The sequence below is a fragment of the Diabrotica undecimpunctata genome, chromosome 1 (genome assembly GCF_040954645.1).
Source record: "Diabrotica undecimpunctata isolate CICGRU chromosome 1, icDiaUnde3, whole genome shotgun sequence".
Classification (NCBI taxonomy): Eukaryota; Metazoa; Arthropoda; class Insecta; order Coleoptera; family Chrysomelidae; genus Diabrotica; species Diabrotica undecimpunctata.
The window spans coordinates 72,899,244-72,921,678 of NC_092803.1; the positions used below are offsets into that span (position 1 = coordinate 72,899,244).

Below are 22,435 nucleotides of genomic sequence, written 5' to 3' on the forward strand. Positions count from 1 at the left end.
GAATGGAACTTTTCTTTTAGGAACCCTGGTGAGTATTTGCCCTCGGCGATTGCATGGCGTCTTATGTATTTGTTTGACTCGGTTGTTCGAGCCTGCAATAGTTCGAAGGACATACCTCCCGCTGAGGGATAGGATTCTGTCCTTAATCGGTGTTATATTGGCTACCTGATGTATGTGTGCTGATGGATAGTATCTGCACTTCCTCATGCAGAATCTAAGGATTTTCCTTTCAGTGGCCATGATGGTGTTAATTTGGCGGCTGTTAAGTGATGCGTAGACGCATGCTTTGTATTCGATTAGCGGTCTTATAAAGGTTTTGTAAGACGTTGCGGACGAGTTTTGTTCATATTGCTGACGTTTAAAAGAGTTAACATAATTTCATCCTTAGATGACGACATTTTGAATTTAACTAGCCTTTTTAATGTCATGCTACTTTGGTGTGAGCTACCTACCACGCAGTGCCATGCCCGTGCTATGGCATTGCCATGTTATATGTCACGCCAGTTTGGTGGGCGCTCTCGCTTAGTCTAATCATAATTTTCGTTGGTAACGCATATACCTACCTGACAAAATCTTTGTGCTGAACCCCTTAAACTTCCGATTAAATAATAACATTTAGTGGCCTTTGGAATATTATGGTTATTATACATAAATTAGTGTGACATATAAGTCTAACAATTGAGGCCACTTAACGTAATCCCCATAAAATTTTATTAGTTCAATGGTCGGAAATTTATTTGTGTTATTATTTGGATCGCGTACTACATTTTGATTAGTGATTTGAGTACTTTGAAGCCAGTTTCATTTAATTTAATAAATTCAAATGCCCTTTATATTTAGTCATAACATTTTTCTCAAAGTTTTCCAATTCTTCAGTATCTGCTTTGGAGTCGTTTTAATCTTCGATTCGCGTTTGGGTTTCGATAATAAACTATTTAAATTTTCAACCTGTTTTTTTAATTATTATATTACTTTATCGTTAGTAAATTTATCTAAAAACGTTTGAAACCTAGTTAGTGCTAGAAATGCTTATTTAACTCTACTTCTACCCGTACTCGTATTGATATTGTAATCATCGATATGTGTTGGATACGCTACTGTATTTGTGTTTGTCCCAAGAAAATCACGATAATTTTCTGTTTAAATCTAGAAATTGGAAGAAAAATGAACAGACTTATCTGTTGGACCATGAAATGAACTGTATTAACAACAAGATACAAATCGCTTTATTTAATTCGCAAATCCAAAAAACAAACTTCTTATTAATATGACTTTTTATTCCCAACCAAAAAATTAAAATAAAAACCTTGAATACATACTTCCAGCTATTATTGTTATTTATCTATACAATAATAATTACAAAACTATGTATTATAAAAATATTATAAAACATTTTAATAGTACTGCAAGTAGACAATTAAAACTATTCGCATCAGCAATTGTTTTAGTAAACACGATACGACAAAACACTCGTCGAGGAAAACGTGAAATCAGCATTACTACATCGTGAGAAAAAATTCAAATCCAAATAATGAATATACCAGGGAATACAATTTTTAATTGTTTGAAAAAAAAATATATAAAATTAGACAAAATCCTTATAGTAGTGTTAGAAATAACTATTCAAAATATAAAACTGTTACATAGCTGCCCCTCATAGCCCCTGTGATTCCGAGGCAAGCAAGTCTTTGTACCTTACTTAATTTGACGAGGGCACTTTCTTGCTGTACTTTTGGCGAACCTACAACTGATGCATAAAAAAAATGTCATTATGACATTATTCTCATCGGCTTATCCCAAAATACACAACAAATTGTGTATTTTGTCGCATAATAGCATAAACCCATAATGGTCGGAAATAGATTTCTAGCACCTATAAAGTTATATCTTACTGGATTGAGATACATGCTATGTGATCTGTAGAAATAGTGTGTAATCTGTAGAATAAAGTCGGTGTAAATGAAATACTGCGTACATTAAGACTACTTCCAAATTTCTATAATCCCAATGCTTAACTATATAAATTTTAAAATCTTTGGCTGTCTCACTTTAAAACACAATTTTTTTACTTATACTACATAATTTTTTGATATGGTATTGGGTGACTTATTGAAAACATTCATCAACTAAAGTGTCAGCTCAGTTGGCTGGCTTTTGCAGACCAAAACTCATGTGAGTGCTGTTTCGAGTAGGGACATATTGTCCGCGAATAGTTAAATCTGCAAATTATGTCGTTTATTTTAATATGTACTTTTAAGTATGTAATATTCAATTTAAACCCGCCCTCTTGGTGATATGGAAGAACTCCAAAGTTTACTGACAATGGTCTGATAAGTCAAAAAAGTCAATTAGGTATTGTAATCCATTTGAATTTTTTTATTTAATTTTTAAATAAATATATACCAATTACTTACCTTTTATATATATATATATATATATATATATATATATATATATATATATATATTTATATATATATACTAATTAACTTTATGGTATACAGTCAACTACCGGCAACTCTCCCACTTTAGGCTATTACAATATTATCATCATCCCATCCTGCACGGCAATCCAAATACATAAAAATGAAAGGAATAACACCAGCTTTAATATATTAAAAACAACAAGAGTCAAAAGAAAAAGCACTTAGACAGTGGTATATACAAACTTAAATGTGGCGACTGCCAAAAAACTTACATCGGTCAAACTGGTAGAAATTTTAATAAACGAATAGCAGAACATAAAAGGGCTTTAAATAATAGAAAAACAGATTCTACATACGCACTTCACCTTCTAGATCATAATCATTATTTTAACGACGAATTTCAAATTCTTCAAATTCAAAATAAAGGCCATAAGCTATCTTGGCTTTTGTTAGAATCTATGGAAATTAACAAATTAAAACACACAGATATAATTCTGAATGACCAACTTGAGACAAACAGTTCTCCCCTCCTCAGCCTATTTCACCTACTCAACCTACGGGCCAACTATCAGGGCCTCTCAGGTCGTTAATATAGTCACAAAGAAAGTCAGAAGCATGTTTGAGATGGGTTTCTTGGGTGGAGAAGATTCGAAACTCCACAATACTAGAACGTCTCAGCAAGACTACTGAGATTATAAAAAGCATCAAGAAGAGAAAGCTGGAGTACTTCGGACATGAAATGAGAGGTCCCAAATATAGATTGCTATAAAATATTATGCAAGGAAAAAGATTTCATGGTTGAAGATTTCATGATGAAGAAAGATTTCATGGTTGAAAAACTCGCGAGATTGGTATGAAATGATGGTAACCAACGTTATGAAAGAACATGGTACATAAAGAAGAAGAATCTTGAGAAACGTAGGCAACTTGGATTTTTCTTCGAATTTTTTCATTTTGACACTATTTTTGAGACTTACAAGATATAATATGTTCAGTTAGTTTTAGCATAGGTATTTGCAAAAAAAAAAGAATATTATACGATCTTGGTTATAGTAAAACTTTAATAAAATAATAGATAATAGATATTAAACGATAAAAGATTAAAAAACATTAAAAACCTTAACGGAATGTAGTATTATAACTAAAAATTGTATTAAAATAATTTTAATTTCTTCGTGTACGAAATTACTTGTCTTTATCTGCAAGAAAATCGAGACCGATGACCTCGATAATTTTTATGCAACTTTGTACAGATATTAAATTGCAAGTAAATTAATACGCGTAAAAAATAATGCATAAAACATTCACAAAAGAACCTTTATTCAATATCCAATTTCTGACAGATCTTGGGAGATTTTTTATGTATTTATTTCGGTGTCAATCACATTTAAAAGATTTTTGAGATAATCGTGAAAATAATGATAAAAAAATTGGGTCTTTGTTATAAAATTTTTAGAATCATGTTCCTGATTACCTTTTTAATATTTAGAAATAAAAATAATCTTGTGTCAAATTCCAGTTCAATTTTTATTGTTTCATTCTTTCTGATTTATTCTTTGTTATATAAATAATCTTAGTTGAAATCTGAAAATTTGCACTTCTCTTCTAGGCCAATTAAGTTAGATTTTTACTCGACACAACTGTGTCGAGTAAGATCAATTGATGAATACCTAGATGAGAGTCTTTTTGTATTATCGCTTACTACAAATTTCAACTGTTGAATCCGGCCATACATTTATGACGAAAAATTCTTATTTTTTACCAACTTGATTGGTCTATTCGTCGTAACTAGGGTTTATCTGTAAAATCAAAATATTTACAGTTCGTTATCGCTTCCGGTAAAATTGGAGGTCGCCAGTAACTTTATTTTAATAGAACATACTCGACATTATACTTACATTATTGTAATTTTATATTCTGCTTAAAATTATGAACATATTTTGTACCATTCATCAAAAATTTATATTTTTTAAGTTTTAAGTTAGGGGGTACACCAAAGGAGGCTAGCACGATAGCACAGATATACGACATCGAAGATATAAATGAGAGCTGGGAGAAAATTAAAAACAACATTGAAGAAGCAGTTACAGAAGCTGTAGGAAAACTTAAAATCATACTGAACAAAAGAAACAACAACAATACACCATGGTTCAGAAAAGAAATAAAAGAGAAACGAGAGGCCTACACAAAGTACAAAAAATCAAATACTCCTAAATCCCGAAAACGACTTCTACGATACCTATACAAAAACAAATATGGAGATTCATAAGAAACCAACGGAAAGAAATGGCAGAATTAAAGGAATACAATAACATACCAGCAAACGAATGGGAAAGATAACTGACGGAACCGTTTAAAGGAAAGGAAAATAATAATCAACACAATAACTTACCTGAATTAAGACACGAAAGAGAAATCGGTTTTCAGAAAGTAGAGATAGTCATAAATTCACTCAAAAATGGAAAGTCGCCAAGACCAGACGGAATAACCAACGTGCTTCTAAAACACGGAGGAGAAAGTATAACCCTAGAGATGACAAAACTAATATTGCACTGCAAGATACCAGAAGCATGGAGGAACAGCATAATAATACCAATTTTCAAGAAAGGAGATAAAGAAGACCCCAACAATTATAGAGGTATAAATCTATTGAACATCGCACTTAAGCTTACCACAAAAGTCCTAACCAACAAAATCAATAAACTAACAACTTTATCAGATGAACAACCATCGAGTACAATAAACCAGCATATCTATGTTTTATAGACCTGACAAAGGCTTTCAATCGCATCCAAGTCGCGAAGACGTCTTACACCTAGTGTATAAAAGAAACATACCAATCAATATTATACAAGCCATCGAAAACATCTACTTACATAATTGAATACAGGCAAGGATAAATGGAAAATTTATTGGGTGACTCATTAAGCCCACTTCTCTTTAATATAATAATGGACGAAATAATACAAGCAGTACGTAAAGGCCATGGTTACAAGACGAGCTCCGAAGATTAACACATATCTTCAATACAACAGGCAAGAAATACAATATGATAATATCAGCAGAAAAAACCAAATGTATGACAACATCTAAATACCCACTACGATGTAAAATCAAAATTGAACAGGAAGCAAGGTTTAGATATCTGGGAATAGATATAACTAGTTACGGAGATGTTGAAGAAGAAGTACGACAACAAAGCTTAAAAGCAAGTAAAGCGGCGGGATTTCTTGATGACACAATCTGGACCTAAGACAAGACACAAAAACAAGAATCTATAAAGCAGCAATTAGACCTATATTAGACAGAGGATAGGATAGTACGAATAGCACGAGATAAGTCACCAAATGGACGAAGAAGTATTGGCAGACCAAGAAAAAGATGGTGAGATAATTTAAACAATTTATTAGGCTAATATTGAAGAAGAAACAGAAAAAGAAGGAAGAAGAAGAAGTTTTAAGTTCAATCTTTTTATCAAAAACGCTGACAGATCAGTGTGATACAATGTGAGATCAACTAATGATGACAAAATGAGAGAGCATAGGTTAGATTGTTCGGGCATGTTCAACATCGAGAAGTTGAAGAATTGTTGATTTGCAAGTTCTTGGAAATAGTAGAAGAGGAAGACCAAATGAGACATAGAGAGAAGCTTAGGCAGGACAGGTCGGTAAAAGGGATGGATATTGGTTTGACTAAAGATAGAAAATGATCAGAGAAACAAAAGATAAAACAAAACAAGCAAAATAAAGATGGTTAAGGCTGTTTTAGCAGTTCAAGCCAACTGCGATTTGAAATGGGCGTATCACTTACTTTTCCACACTGCTTACGCGAGACCATATTTACTCAGTGCCGCCAGCCGACGGGTAGTTTAATGACAACAAATACATTATTCTCCATTCAAATTAGTTTTAACACGAACTAACTGACCGTACGTTCATGAGATTTGACGTCACGAAGGCGATAACGATGAAACTAAGCCCAATGATGAGTAACACGTTTCACTATTAGGTTTCAGTATTTTTTAGCAATTTTCTTTAAATTTGGAACACGCTTTTCTCGATTATTACTGGACACAGAAAGGTGAAACAAAAATCAACGATTACAGAAAAAAAACTCTTTCGAGTGATGGGCGTAAAAAGTTTGGTTATAATAGAACGTTAAACAGTATATTCCAATTTTTCAACAGAAGTTTCAAAAAAATAAAAAAAGTAAAACCATCAGTTTAAAGGCAACATAATTTCGAATAACGTGTCCAAATTTCGAGACATTTTGTCAGTAAATAACAGAGAAAACACTGTCCCTAGGTTTTGATGCACCGATAAAACAGCCTTAACAGAAAAATGCAAAGATATACACGATTATTTAAATATATATAAAAAGTTGCATATAAAACTTCGTAGGGTGGTGAAGTAGCAGAACTACCGAAGTTCCAAACAGGGGCGGCTGGTCCTATGAGGCAGGTGAGGCAGTGCCTCACCAGTATCAATCGACTATTTACGTTCTTTAACTACAATTTAACTTTTTGGAATTTTCTAAATAACTTTATTTTCATTATGATAAAAAATTAAAATATGTACACCCCTGATGTCTTATCTTTGTATATTTCTTCATAATCTACGGGCCGGACAAGGGACAAGCTTAAACCACAAAATATTAAATAAACAACGGCTCAATTTTCCGCGCCAGCTTCTAATCTGTGCATCTCATTCTCTCTTTAAAAATTATAGCCGCCGAGGCAAGCCTCACGGCATTGCTCTGTCTGACATATTAGACATCACATTATCTAGCGAAATTCAACATGATTTATTTATTTTCTGCCCACGATTTCACCGAACAAGAGAGGCATGCCGCATGCCACTCTGGTTTGGTGTAGTTCTTAGCAGCGTTGCCGTTTGGGTACAAAGGTACCCAATTCGCTACATTTTTTCCCTCGGGGTATAAAAGTACATTTTAAATAAAACATAGATTTTTATTTGAAAATTGTAACAACATTGTTATGTTGTAGTAGAGTATTTTCCTTTAGTAGATGGTACTATACATATTGTTCTATTGTTTTCCGATTTAACAAAAAATATTTTTTTTCTATGCATTTACCAGATTGGCAACATTGGTACATTTTGGATAATTTCTGCAAAATTGTTGTAGTAAGAGTAAGTAGTAGTTAAATTACTTCCTGTTGACCTCTTTGTGCGGCAGGATCACGTTTGACGTATCTCGTGTTGTTTTTCATTAAAAAAACAGTAAGATTACATGTTATATAATAAGTGCAATTCTAATTAAGTTTTTTTAATAATTTTGGTGGGTTTGTTGTTTGTTTTTGTCTGCAGGATTTTCGGTTTTAGTGAAAAATGGATTTAGCACCGAGCACTTCGTCACAACTTTCCCAGGTAAATGTAAATATTCGTAATACTTGTGATCTCGTAAATTTTTTAGTCAATCAGCAGAATTTTTCAAGTCATTCATATGAAGATAAATTATATATAGTTAAAGTCGTAAAACGACCTATTCCAGATTTAAGTAAACATCTTGTTTCTATCGGTGGCGTCGGAAAACCAAATCGGGGATTTCAAAATGCATGGTACGAAAAGTTTGACTGGCTTACGGGTAGTATAACATTAAATAAATTGTTTTGTTGGCCATGCATTTTATTTGCCACAGCTAATACTAGCGACAAAGTTTGGTTCAAAAGTGGTTATACTGATTTGAAAAATTTGTCTCGGAGTCTATTGTTACACAATAAAAGTTCTCAACATATTACATCGAATTGCAAGCTTGCTCTTATGAGAAAACAAAAGCAAAATATCGCCACAGCACTAGACAATTCGCGTAAAATAGATATTGAAAATTTCAATGCTAGGGTTAAAGAAAATCGGCAAATTTTAAAAAGCCTTATAGATATTACGTTACACCTCTGTATGCAAGAGTTACCGTTTAGGGGGCATGATGAATCTAATGAATCTTTAAATCGCGGGAATTTCAAAGAGCTAGTTGTTCTTGTTAGTAAATTTGACACTAATTTAAAAACATTTTTAGAACATGATAATGACTCTAGATCAGTTTTTTCTGGGACATCTAAAACCATACAAAATGAATTAATCGATTCAATTGCTTTTGTTATAAATAAAAAAATTGAGGAAGAAATTTCAAAATCATTATTCTTTTCCTGGCAGGTGGATGAGACTACTGATATAAGCTGCCATTCACAACTATCCGTTATTTTTCGATACGTAATAAACGATAAACCAGTCGAACGATTCATGGGATTTTACGATGTAAGTTCCGGGCGTTCTGCTCAAGATTTATTTGAATTTTTATCTACCAAATTTCGAAAGTTCAACTTGCATAGTAAATTAGTGGCTCAGACATACGATGGAGCTTCTGTAATGTCGGGAGAAGTGAATGGTCTACAGGCAAAAATTAAATCTATAGCGCCTCAAGCCATGTTCATTCATTGCTATGCACATGTATTTAATTTAGTTTTAAGTAACGCATGCAGTTCAATTCAACAAGTTAAAGTTTTTTTCTCAACCTTATCCGGTTTTTCTTCATATTTTTCTAAATCTACAAAGCGTACCCAAGTGTTAGAACACATTGGAGGAAATCGTATACCTTCTAATGTAGCAACTCGCTGGAATTTTACTTCACGCGCAGTTCTCACAGTTAATAATAATAAGGATAAATTACTTGAGACCTTTGATTTTATTATTAATAGTCGCGATTTTGATGACAAAACAATAAGAGAAGCAGTAGGTTTAAAAGCTTTTTTAGAAGATCCTCAGAACATATTTTTTTTAGAAATATTTTCGTTGATTTTTCATCAAACTGATACTGTTTTTTCCATTCTACAAAATAGAAATACAGACATTGTTAAGGCCAGAAATTTACTTCAAAATACCCTAAGTAAAATACGTGAATTTAGGAGTAACAGTACTTATTTTGATACAATTTATGAAAAACTGGATACCGCTGCGTTACACTCGAAACGTCGTCGTAAGGGAGTTGAAATGACTGATAAAACTCAACAATTAAGGCAAATTTTTTTTGAAATTCTTGACATTATAGCAACCCAAATAGAGGTTAGGTTTTGCGACGTTGAAAAATTACATTTCTTTGATCTGTTGAATATATCAAAATTTCCCATTTTTGCTAAAGAATTTCCTCACGATCTATTAAAAAACTTGACAACGCAGTATAATATTTTTGATATAAATCAACTAAAAAGTGAGTTATCCGCTATGTACGGGAATGATATAATAGAAAATTGCGCAAGCCCTTATGAAATGTTAACTTTTTTTCACGATTATGATTTAAAACTTTGTATGCCAGAAGTTTTTAAATTATTATGCATTTGTGTTGTTTTGCCAGTGACAAGTGCTTCTGCAGAAAGAAGTTTCTCCGCGCTAAAAAGGATTAAAAATTACATCAGAAATACAACTGGACAGACACGATTGAGTAATATGGCAAAAATCTCAATTGAAAAATCATTTATAAAATCACAGGATGAGAACGTTTTTATAGACGATGTAATAGATCATTTTGCAGAACAGAAGTCTCGCAGAATTCCTTTAATTTATAAAAAACTTTAAATTTTAGAACTCAGTTTTCCTTTTAGAATTTATTTTTTTGAAGTTTTTCTAAAATAATTATAATTTTTAAAAATCGTGAAATAAAAAACCAAAAAACAAAATTTAACCCTTTGTTTAAGTTTATTTAACGTAAACGGCCTCACGTTATGATGTCACAAAATCGACCTTCCGACTAACATCTTACGACGAGAACGATCAATGGAGATATGCTAGACCGAAGCTTCAACTGAAGGGATATGTGAGAGCGTGAAGAAGATGGCACTAGATTAGCAGTCGCCATTTATAACACTTACTAACAAATCTCCCAGATAAAAAATACCTACTAACCCCCAAAAAAATATAAAAATCCCAAAAAAATTAATAAAAAATATAAAGATTCAAAAAAAATATAAAATAATAAAAAATTCACAAAAAAATTATAAAAATAAAAAAAGGCCACGGGAGATGCCACCTAGATCCTTGAGGCTACAACTTGGCCGCTAACCAAGGTGCAGGCTCGAGGATTAGAGCTCCCTCGTTTTTCGTTCGCTTTTATCTCACGATATGAGATTTCATGATAAACCGGAGTAAGTCGCTTAACGACACCTTGGGTATCATTTAAGTTACATTTATGAGCACCCTATTACACATGGTGCTCATAAATACAGCTCAATCGCGGACTTTTTCAAAAAGCAGTCAGCCCTTATGTTGCACCTTCAGTGCACATAAGGGAGGGTGGAGGAGGGCTTAGGAGAGCTTTGAGGTGAGGATGACTTTTGTTGATCCGCGCGCGTATCGTCAGAAGTCCTTCTCACGCCAAGTCATTGTTTGCTGGCGCGAGCAATGCCTCCTTAGCCGGGTATGACTGGAGCAAAGAGAAGCTAACCATAATAATAATAATTTTCCTTAAGTGTAGTGTGCCTCACCATCTTGTACTATCACGAGCCGCCCCTGGTTCCAAAGTCTTGTATAACAGTTAATGTAAAAAGAAAACAAAAGAAAAATTGCTCACACATTAACTTTTACCATACTAATACTTTAAGCATTGTAATCGTGAAGAAGGATGAGTTTTCAATAAAAAAAAATATTATACATAATTAAAAAAAATTGTCTGGCTAATTGGTATTTACCAAAGCCAGCTAATTAAGTAAAAAACAGTTAATGGAAGATGTACAATAAGTCAATTGGCGGCGGTATTACCGGTGTAGATCGGACAGTGAATCCCACTTACTAATTAAAACTTCTGTAATAAAAAAATACTGGAATCATTCGAGCTATGGGTGTATAGAAGAATTCTGAAAATATCGTGGACAGAACACGTAACAAACAAAGAGGTTCTGAGAAGGATGAATAAAGAAATAGAAATTTTAAATATAATTAAAACAAGAAAATTTGAATATCTCGGACATATTAGACGTGGAGAGAAATACACCTTGCTCCAACTGATTATGAAGGGAAAGATCCAAGGAAAGAGAAGCATAGGGAGGCGTAGAAGGTCATGGCTGCGCAACCTAAGAGAGTGGTACGGATATACATCAAATGAACTTTTCAGAGCAGCCGTCTCAAAAGTCCGAATAGCTATGATGATTGCCGACCTCCGCCATGGAGATGGCACTTGAAGAAGAAGAATAAAAAATTATATTACAGAAATTTATGATGATGACACAACGGTCCCACCATACCCAAAAGTGAAGTTGTAAATGCAATCAAATAATTAAAAAAAAACAGAACTCCAGAACCAGACAAAATCTTCGCACAAATATTCGAAAATTACATCGAATACTCAAACAATCACACGAAAGAGAATGTAAGAACTACAGATTGATCAGAAAAAATGCGAAAAATCAATCGGAAGCAATTAATTTAGTTAGTAAATTAGTTGAAGCGTGTATATTCTAAGAGATTTATAAAGTTACATGAAGTTTATAATGGGTTTTAAAAATTGGTTAATCCACTAAAAAATTATTAGCCGTTCGTTAATAGATGGCGCCATAAACATATGGTCACACTTTTGCATAGGTCTAGTTGGTCTTTAGTATCGAATAGTATCTACTTGACATAATGACACGCCACGTCAAAATGGCGAACATAGGAGGAAGCGACTTGGATAATTCTCTGACTTCTGACGATTCTAGCAAGAAAAATAGTGAAATTGAGTCGACATTCGATGACAGTGACCGTAACTCTGACAATGTACAATCTAGAAGTGACTCAAGTAATGAAAATACAGCGGTATGAAATTTTTTTTCCAAAATTTGGCTTGTCGCAAATTACCATTCAAGATTAAAGTGTTATTGTAGTGGCTTGGGACGTGACTTATTATATTATTGCATTTTGTTGTAAGATAAGAACAAGGTCCGTCAAGAAATAGGACAGAGCCAAACACACCCGACAAAACTCCAAGAAGTTGATGGAGACAAAGAAATGAACACTGTTATTCAAGATCAAAAAGAAAAATTCGACAAAATTTGGGGCAACCATATGTAAGCGACAAAACGAAAAAAATATACCTTGTATAAAATTGGAACCGCCTTGCGTTTACGGGAGTTACAAACTAATCACTTACTTGGATGTATAGATATTGTTAAGAAAAAAAAAAGTCCTACCGAAAGAAGCAAAAACATCAAGAATCGCATAGAAACAGCAATGCAGTCTACTCCATTATTGTTAATGGTGAAACTACATGTGTCTGCAAAACAAAGTTTTTAAATGTCCATGGACTTCAAGCTTTTAAGGGCATAGTTAATAATATTTTTAGCAATAAGATAAAAGGAAATCTAGTGTCAGAAAGAGACCACAGAGGAAAGCATATAAACCGTGTGAATAAAATATCTTATTCCAAAATCTAATTCGTTAAAAACCACATACATTCGATTGCAAAGTATTAAAGTCAATACAGTCGACAAGAGAATATGAATAAAGTTAATGGCAATTTTTGAAATTTGGTCCGATCATTTGCTGCTTCGGAAATTGCAAAATAAAGCTAAAATATAGAAAATAAAAAATTTGCTATAACTTTTGCAAACATGAATTTAGGTCTTTGATATTGCATAACATGTTGAGTCAAGTAGTCATTATAATGCACAAAAAAGTTCCAGAGATTCGTTAAATAGTTTAAATGTTATTCAATTTATTTATTCTACAGAGGTTTTTTCCAAATTTATTGCTCAGAAAATAATAATAATAATACAGCCATTCTGCGGGAACCACATAAAAGAAGAAAACTTATATTCTCAATATGTTAAAAAAAAATTAATAAAAATTATTTTTACCATTGCAAACATTTTGCTAAAATAGTCATTTTTGTCTTATAAAATAATTTGAATAACTTTGTTAATATTGACTGCAGACTAAATACACTTTGATATTTGGAAAGCTGGTATTTTTACACGACTTTTCAAAAAAATTCGCCTATGTCAATTAAGGTCAAAGTTAGGTACTTTCTTACTTAACTCACAGCTACTTTGTTTATAACAATTAAGGAATTAAGCAACCTAACTAGCGCTATTTTGAAATTCATTGTTTATAGTTTTTGTCTAAAAGTTTGAGTAAACTTTGAACTTCAACAAAGCTGTCAGTAAAACTTTAAAAATTAAGTCCTAGCGAAATCGGGTCGGGGCCAGTGGATGATAAATTATAAAAACTGTGCATTCAAAAAATAAAATTGATTTTTCAAACACATGCTGCTTTTAATGTCCCTGAAAGGTGCTGATGGATTTTGATCATTCTTTTTTAAATTTAATTTTAGTTATTGCTTGTATTACATTGGAAATATGCAATATAAAATTAATAATAAATAATCGATGTAACTTGTTTAAATAATTTATAAAAAATTAAAAACTTGATTTTTTTGTTCTATTCTGTCAAGTTATTGGTACACTTAATAAAAAAACATTTTATCAATAAACTCTTGTTATAAAAAATGATGTATAATATTTTATTTTACGCAATGTAAAAACTTTTATGTAAAAAAATTGTATGTAAACTTCATTTAACTTATTTTGTAAAACAAAATCAATCTTTATTTCAAATTTGATGGACAAATTATATTTTGTTAATAAATCATTTTTAAATTATTAATAATAAATTCTCGTAAACGGTGTTATATATACAGCTATAGACATTGAAGTCTTGTAAAAGTATATTTCAAAATCGCAAGAACTTTCATATGGCTATTTATACATATTTTATATACCTTACATAAAATACACATAATAGCACAGCTGCTGGATTTTAGAGAGGGTTATGTACCAAAAATTTTTTTGTATACACATTTACAAAAATTGAGTACAATAGTTCAAAAACATTGATTTTTTCGGAATTTTTTTTTTCAAATTATTTAAACCAATTACAATATTTATTTATATCTTAAATTATATATCTATAATTATATCTTAAAATATAATAAACTACAGTCCATATTATTATAATTTATTGATAAAATGTTTTTTTTTAAATATAACAATAACATCGCAGAATAGCACAAAAAAATAAAGGTTTTTGAGAATTTTTTTACTTAAGTATTGAAACAAATTACATAGATTACCTGTTTATTATTAATTTTAGAAAAAAATTACATCTTTATAATTTACTCTATGAGTACATACAAATAAAAAAGAATGATCAAAATCCATTAACAAGTTCCAGAGATATTAAAAGCAGCATGTGTTTGAAGAATAAATTTCATTTTTTGAGTGTACGGATTTCATAATTCCCCCTCGCCCGGCCCAGAGCCGATTTCGTTAGGACTTCATTTTTAAAGCTTACTGACCGCTCCGTTAAGTTCAAAGTTTACTCAAACTTTTATACATAAACTATAAACCTTGAGCTTCAAAATAGCTCCAGCTGGGTTCCTGATCCTGAATTGGTATAAACAAAGTAGCTGTGAATTAAATAAAAAAAAAAGCTAACTTTGGTCCTAATTGATCTAGGCGATCTCTTTTTGAAAAGTCGTGAAAAAATACCAACTTTTCAAATACCAAAATGGATTTAGTCTATAATCAATATTAGCAAAGTTATTCAAATTATTTATAAGCCAAAAATAACTCTACTTTGATAAAACGTTTCTGCAATAGTACAAGTGACTTGTTTTTTTTTTTTTTAAATATATTGAAAATATAAATCTTCTTTTTCATGTGGTAATCGCAGAATCGCTGTATCATTATTATTTTTTGATTATTTTCAATATATTTCAAAATGTATTTTTTGCCTTAGGTACTTCGTACTTCCCTGGTGTATCTGTACATTTGCCGCCAGGTTGTCTCAGAAAGAATCCCAAATTCTCACAAAAAAATTAAAATTCCTGTAACTCATTGTGAGAGTAAATATAGTTAAACAAAGTTATTGAAGAAAGAGTATTTCTGTAGATTAGAGCACATAGTTTTGATAATATACGAGGATACCTACACATATAGTTTTAGTATTGTAAAGAAAATGTGTGAACGTTTTCAAAAAAGCGGTAAGATGTAAATGTAATATTTTATATAGGTATAATTATTTTTTGTAAAGTAGATTAACATCATTATTAAATTACAATAATCCGTCCCTATTCTAATTTTGTTTGATTCAAAATCGATGTAACACTATAAATACATAAAAGAGGATTTTACCGATTAATTATATAATTTTAAATTAAATTAAATGAACAACTTACCTGATCATGTATAGAGATGTACACAAATTTTCACAAACTATAGTTTCAATACAAACAGTAATAATAGGGTTTCACAGATAACACAGAATAAAACAAATATATCTTGGTTATTCATACAATAGTCACCTTCATTAGTTAATTAATTTAAAATATATTTCTTGTAAAAGATAAATTTGCAAACATAATCGTTTAGATCATTCGAATTTGAATGAACATGACAGACTAGAATCACAACAAAATAATAACTTGCGTATGCGCTTTTCACTATTTAGGTTCAACTGTTTTCAATATAAGGGGTTGTTTTTAGTAAGCCAGACTTATAGAAATAATCTAACAAAGAACATATACTTCCTATTGAATAATCCCAACTTTATTGTTGTATAAGGGCACCCCTTTTTTTTTTTTAAATATATAGAGGAATATTCATAATACAATATGTTTGGTAAACTAGGCACTAAATTTAGGCCACCCATCATACAGATAATAGTAAATATAATTGCCGAACCAGTTGGGCCACTAATTTATTCTACAATTCTACAAATATATTATTATTGCCTAATATAAACTTTTTAATGAAAGTACTAAACTAAAAATTATAAAATTAATTTTATGTTTATCAAAAGGTAATTTAAGGATAAATTCTTAAAATATTGTTACAATTACAATTAAATGAGAAGCAATAATTGACCGGAAACTGAGAAACATGTCAACACTGACAGTGCCAGCTGTCAAGACGAACTTCCTTTCTTAGTCTTTCACAATGCAGGCACAACCGCAGAAGGTATAATTTTTTAAAAATTCGATATAATAATGCATTTTTGATTAGGATTTCTTGGATATTTATTAATTTTGCCCTTTATTTGTTACAGCCAAAAAGAGATCCAATCCACTCTGTCCAAGTTTTTGGCAGAAAGGTATGTACGCTCGTTTAACCTATATCACTGATTTGTAACACGTGTGTTTTCAAATTTTTATTGTATACACAGTAATTAATACAATAATTATGATTCTGTTAAATGTGTTTTACAGTTCTTGACTTCATATGGTTTTTTTTTATTTTAGAAATCGGCAACAGCCGTAGCTTATTGCAAAAGGGGTAGAGGAGTCTTGAGGGTAAATGGCAGACCTCTTAGCCAAGTTGAGCCTAAAATGCTCCAAGACAAACTTCAAGAACCCATTCTTCTTCTTGGAAAGGTAATGTAACCCACCTATATTTATTTTTAATTTAAATTTTTAAGTTAAACCTAATTATATGATGATACTTTTATCCCGAATATGAGAAGGATGAAATAAAACATGAACTGACTAATTCAATGTTAATTTTTTTAAATTAAAATACGTAAATTTGAATTGCTTTAACAGTTTTTTTTCCTCTTTTAGGACAAATTCTCTGCCGTTGACATCAGGGTTAGAGTAAATGGCGGTGGACATGTTTCCCAAATTTATGCTATTAGACAAGCTATATCAAAGGCTTTGGTAGCTTATTATCAAAAATGTAAGTATACAAAATTTAATTTGTGACTAAATAATTACCATCATTTGTCTTGGTACACATGTTATTTATTTGATGTTAACTCATCCAAACTAAGCTATGTGAACTTAGATCTAAAATAATTGGAAGTACTCCACTTTCAGATGATTTTCATGCCAATAATTGTCTGATGTCAATAATTCTTGAATCTTTCTAGATTGTAATTTTGAAAGTGGTTGTTTGACTGTTAGTACTTTCCATATACTGGTCTGAAAGATCTTTGGTGTATATACCCTATGTCTAGTCCAAAAGGTCTAGACATGCAGTAATACCCTGAACTTATGTGATAAGTGGGACTGAAGTTGACTTTCCATAAGTCAGGGCATAATTTTGTATATTTATGTATATACATTATTTTTAATTAGGACAAGAAGCTAAAAATTAGTAATTTAAACTAAAAACTTTATTAAAAGTTAGGATATATAAATATAAATCACCAATGAAAGTTATTTTGTTGTAGAAGGCTTCATAAAATTTCAAAGAAATGTGCTTTTCGTTGTAGTCATATGTTTTCTAAAATTTGTAATCCCTTTTTAATGGACTACTTAAGCTCTGAAATCACAATGGCAGGGTTTCAAAAACCTTTCCAAACATTCCTAATTTGTGTGTGTTTGTCTGATATGAAGTTGGAATTATTGGCCTTTTAATTGTTTGAAGAATAAATAAGGACTTTTGGTTATGAACATTCATTCTGTGCTATTGGTATTATTTGTTGTTAGTGAATTTGTCAGCTAAGAAAATCAAAGGATTAAGATGTTTACTATGAATGTTCATATTTTAGAGTTATGTTATGGTTTGGTTAAAACTTTATTTTTCATTGTATTTCAAGGTATTGTGTTGTTGTTTTTATCAGGGCTATTTCATAATTAATCAATAAATCATTGAATTTATTTATGAAGTAAAAAAATAGTTATATTAATGCTTTAATCTGTTTTAAGTGCTACTGATTGTATCCCCTAAAAGAATGAGGAACACCAATATTAACAACACTCTCCCCTGACAGCACCTCAGACACCCTCACAGATTGTACCCTGTTCTCAAGGTATGATTGAATCAACTTGACACTCTGTGGACAAAAGTTGTACCTCTGTAGTTTTTTTTTTAATTGTATTCTATGAAGATTCCAAGATGTAGATCAAGAATGCCAACGTTTTTGCTCCTTTTCTTCCTGAAACCAAACTGTGATCCTGAAAAATAATTGTTACTTTCGAAAAAGCTTGTGATTTGCAAAGCAATGGCCTTTTCAATTCCCCCTTTTTTAAATATTGGTGTTATAATAGCCCTTTTTAGAACTGAGGGAAATGTATTCTCTTTAAAGCATTGATTTATTAAGTGTGTAAGAGGGCTTATGATCATATTTTTTAACATCTTAATAATGCTAACATTTCAGCCATATATATCACAAAAGTCAAGTTTCCAACCATCATTTGATTCTCAGTTTGAACAGTATCCTCCAAACAATCAAGCTCTGCGTTTCTATCAGTGGAATCAATTTCTATGGGTATCAGTTATCTGCCCCTGATTTTGGGAATCCAATAGTTTTTGAATGTCATCACCTTAGTGTCAGTGATGAAAAAAAGGATACAATTTTTCCTGACCCCCTTTAATGTTTTTTGTAAAATTTCATTCCAATATTTTACGATGATTTTCAGTACATGCAAAGAATATAGACGCTTATAGAATAATTGTTCGCTGTTATTTTTGAAAGTCGGCAAAGGTTAGTCAGGGTGGAACTCACGTGGTACCACTAAGGAGCGGTCATGTCAGCCCTATTATTGCTTCTAAAATATGAAAGAGTGGGGCAATAAATGCAACTTTAGATATTTTTATATGTAGATGCCGCGTGGTCGTAGAATAGGATTAAATTTTTGAGTTTTATAAAATTTTTTAGAGAAAATATTATTTTAACTTTTAATAAATTAATCTTTTTAGAAAAACTATTATGATTCAAATTTTTAATTGAAATATGTACAAATCTTAAGTATAAATCAGTTTAAGACTATATTGTAATAATTTCACCAATATTCGTTCATTGTGAAAATTATGTTTTAGATACTACTAGTTGTTATTTTAAAACAAGATTAAATAGTACCCATATAGCGTAAAAACTTTCACAAATACTATTCATTAAAAGGTACTGTTAAATATTTCAAAAATAAATCAGGAATGCTTTTTGTTGTTATTAAAAAATTATGGGTGAAATGGAAGTTTAGAAGTTTTGGCAAAATGGAAAATTTCATAATTTAGTAAAAAGGTTCATTGAATACTTTTTTCTTTAATTGCAATTTTTTAAAAATGTTTCGTTAATTTCTGATCAGAAAAACAGTATAATAAAAAGTTATGTGACGGTTTTTCGTTGTGTTGGAATAAACCTATTTTTAATTCAAATTTATACAATTAAAAAAATAAATACTTTGAATTTTGTAAATATCAAACATTTTTAAGTTTTAAAATTAAAAATTTAACAATTTAATATATTAAAAATAAAGATTAGGTATATTGTGACAAAAAAAACAAAAAGACAGTTTGCAAATCAATGGCATTGAAATTTGTTTAGGCGTAGATGCAAAGTTACCCATTCGTACTCCTTTCCCACTTCCCCCTAACTACATATTTCATGATGAAATTTTCGTCACGGCGCCACGCTTGAGTTTATGCAGCCACCCTCAGGGGGGGTGTTTTGAAGTATAAACCATAACCAAATCGCCCATTTGAACTGCTCTTCTATAAGCGTCTATATTCTTTGGTACATGTAAATAACTGAATAGTTTCACAAAGGCTTTAACAAAGAACACATTGTTTTTCTTTTAACTTCATATAGGTGTGCACAGGCAAGCCAGATTTAGCTCATCTACATTGAATATGGTTTGGTGGGTGTTGCCACATTTATTTTTTATAACTTTTAATTTCTCTGCACAACTATACTAATTACAATGTTTAAACTCTTTACTTTTAGCGATCTCTTCAGGATCCTCTTTCAATGTCTCAATAATCAGCTTAGCTTAGAAGTACACTGAATACTAATCAATAGGACAATTTTTCACATTTACATGATTACCACACCATAATTTTAACATTGTTTCCATCTCAGTAATAATAGCATAATCCTTAATAGGAACAATGGTCGAATTTAAAGATTGTGCATTTTTAACTTTTTCTTTGCTCTTTTGCCATTCTGGCGGTCGATTTGAAACTTCAAACTTCTTTGCTAATTCACAAAATGTCATTTTTGTATCAAAATGTTTATGTTTAAACCAATGAGGTTTGAAAATTGCATAACTCCAGTTTCAAATAAGTCAGGTTAGCATAAGTCAGCTTATTGTCTCATCAGCTTATAAAAAGACATGTTTCAGGGTCTTCTTGAATATTTACTACATTCCACAAGGAAACAAAGTTCCTGTATTTGGCTGTATACCATATATTAAAAAATTTTTGAATAAAATCCTTTATAAAAAGGTATATAAAAAACCCAGTTGGGCTATGTTGCATTGACAAAACGTTTTCGGAATAAATATTCCATCATCAGTGTCAAGTTAATACATGGATGTAGCCACTAAATATGTGGGTAAAAACCCTTTAAAAATTATTAAATAGGATTTGATTTACATTATGTCTAATTTACAGTTAAGATGTTAAAGTTACCGTTGGATTGGTAACATGGTGACATATGACTCTACATTAGTTGCGAGTCCTGAGACGGTATGTCTACGAGGACTTTGTAGGACGAGCAACTTGCTTTGACAAAGTCCTCGTAGACATACCGTCTCAGGACTCGCAACTAATGTAGAGTCATATGTCACCATGTTACCAATCCAACGGTAACTTTAACATCTTAACTGTAAATTAGACATAATGTAAATCAAATCCTATTTAATAATTTTTAAAGGGTTTTTACCCACATATTTAGTGGCTACATCCATGTATTAACTTGACACTGATGATGGAATATTTATTCCGAAAACGTTTTGTCAATGCAACATAGCCCAACTGGGTTTTTTATATACCTTTTTATAAAGGATTTTATTCAAAAATTTACTACATGTTCAGAATGACATGGGCATTGGTTTCAACTTTTTTTGTATTTGATAGATTTTGAATGTTAATCCCATGTTTTTTTGTTACTGAAAAATAAGGTCACTATTCTTCACAAATCCTTTCTAGAGAAGGATAACAGTAGTCTGAAGTAAAGATAATATGGTTACATTTCTGAAAACTAATCCTAAATTGGTACATTGGAAGTGTACTTAAAGGAAAAAATTAAACACATTTTTGTGAGATCTTCCTTCTTATATTATATACTATCAGAAATTAAAATGAATTATAAAACTTTATTTTCTTTATTTTGTAGATGTTGATGAAGCATCAAAGAAGGAATTGAAAGATATCCTTATCCAATATGACCGTACCTTGTTGGTAGCCGATCCCCGTCGCTGTGAACCCAAGAAATTCGGTGGTCCAGGTGCTCGTGCCCGCTACCAAAAATCTTACCGTTAAGTTCTTTTTTAGATTTAATATTGTGTTTCTTGTATGTATTAAGATATCTTCAATAAACACAAGTTTTTCCTAAAGATGATTTTATTTTCACACTTTTACTTTGTAGTGTTAACATGTTGACTGCCACAGTAATTTTCTGAAATCTGGTCTAAAATGATAAGTTGATTTAATCACATTATACTACGAGATAACACATAGTTGGTGTCCTAGAAAAGAATGTCCTGTTATCTCATAGTTGGTAGTCAACCGGTTAATGTATAAATTTGGTCATATAATGTGTCTTCACACATATTTTTTTATAAAAAACTAGTAGGACCAACAGAAATTTCTGCTTTGTTTATGGGAATATCATATAAGTCATTACAAACATGTTAAAAGTAAAATCTCCTTTATTGCACTACATGATTGTTAAATAAGAATAGCATTTAAATTAAATGATTAATCGAAGATAGCTAAATAGGAACATTTATAACTAGAAATGTTTGTTAAAAAAATATCTCACACTATAATGTACAAATATTGTACAAAAATTATTCTACAAAAGAAAGTCAAATAATTGTTTCTTGATATGAACTTAATGAAAAAGAAAGACTTTAGTGCAAAGCAAAAATATATGTATAGTACACTATAGTTTCTCCTAAAAGCCAGATTATGACTCCTTTATAATTTTACCCTGTAGTTGTTTACAATTTAATCCAAAATTTTAAAGTATTCTAAATCTATTTCTTTTTTTGGAATAGTTTACTGTTCTATCCCACTCAGATCAG

The 22,435-nt window shown here is 31.0% G+C and overlaps 2 protein-coding genes across 2 annotated transcripts in view; one reads left to right on the top strand and one right to left on the bottom strand.

The window, feature by feature from the left end:
- Positions 1-15,861, bottom strand: part of insc (spindle orientation adaptor protein inscuteable) — a 148,055-nt gene extending 132,194 nt beyond the window's left edge. Inside the window, exon 1 of the mRNA XM_072544318.1 lies at positions 15,644-15,861. The gene's annotated coding sequence lies outside the window, so the exon portion shown is untranslated. The remainder of the gene's footprint in view (positions 1-15,643) is intronic.
- Positions 15,862-16,314: 453 nt separating this feature from the next.
- RpS16 (ribosomal protein S16) lies at positions 16,315-21,742 on the top strand. Its single transcript, XM_072544322.1, has 5 exons — positions 16,315-16,424; positions 16,513-16,557; positions 16,706-16,837; positions 17,024-17,138; positions 21,523-21,742. The coding sequence occupies exons 1-5, from the start codon at positions 16,404-16,406 to the stop codon at positions 21,666-21,668; spliced, it is 459 nt and encodes a 152-aa protein (XP_072400423.1). The 5' UTR covers positions 16,315-16,403; the 3' UTR covers positions 21,669-21,742.
- Positions 21,743-22,435: the final 693 nt, after the last annotated feature.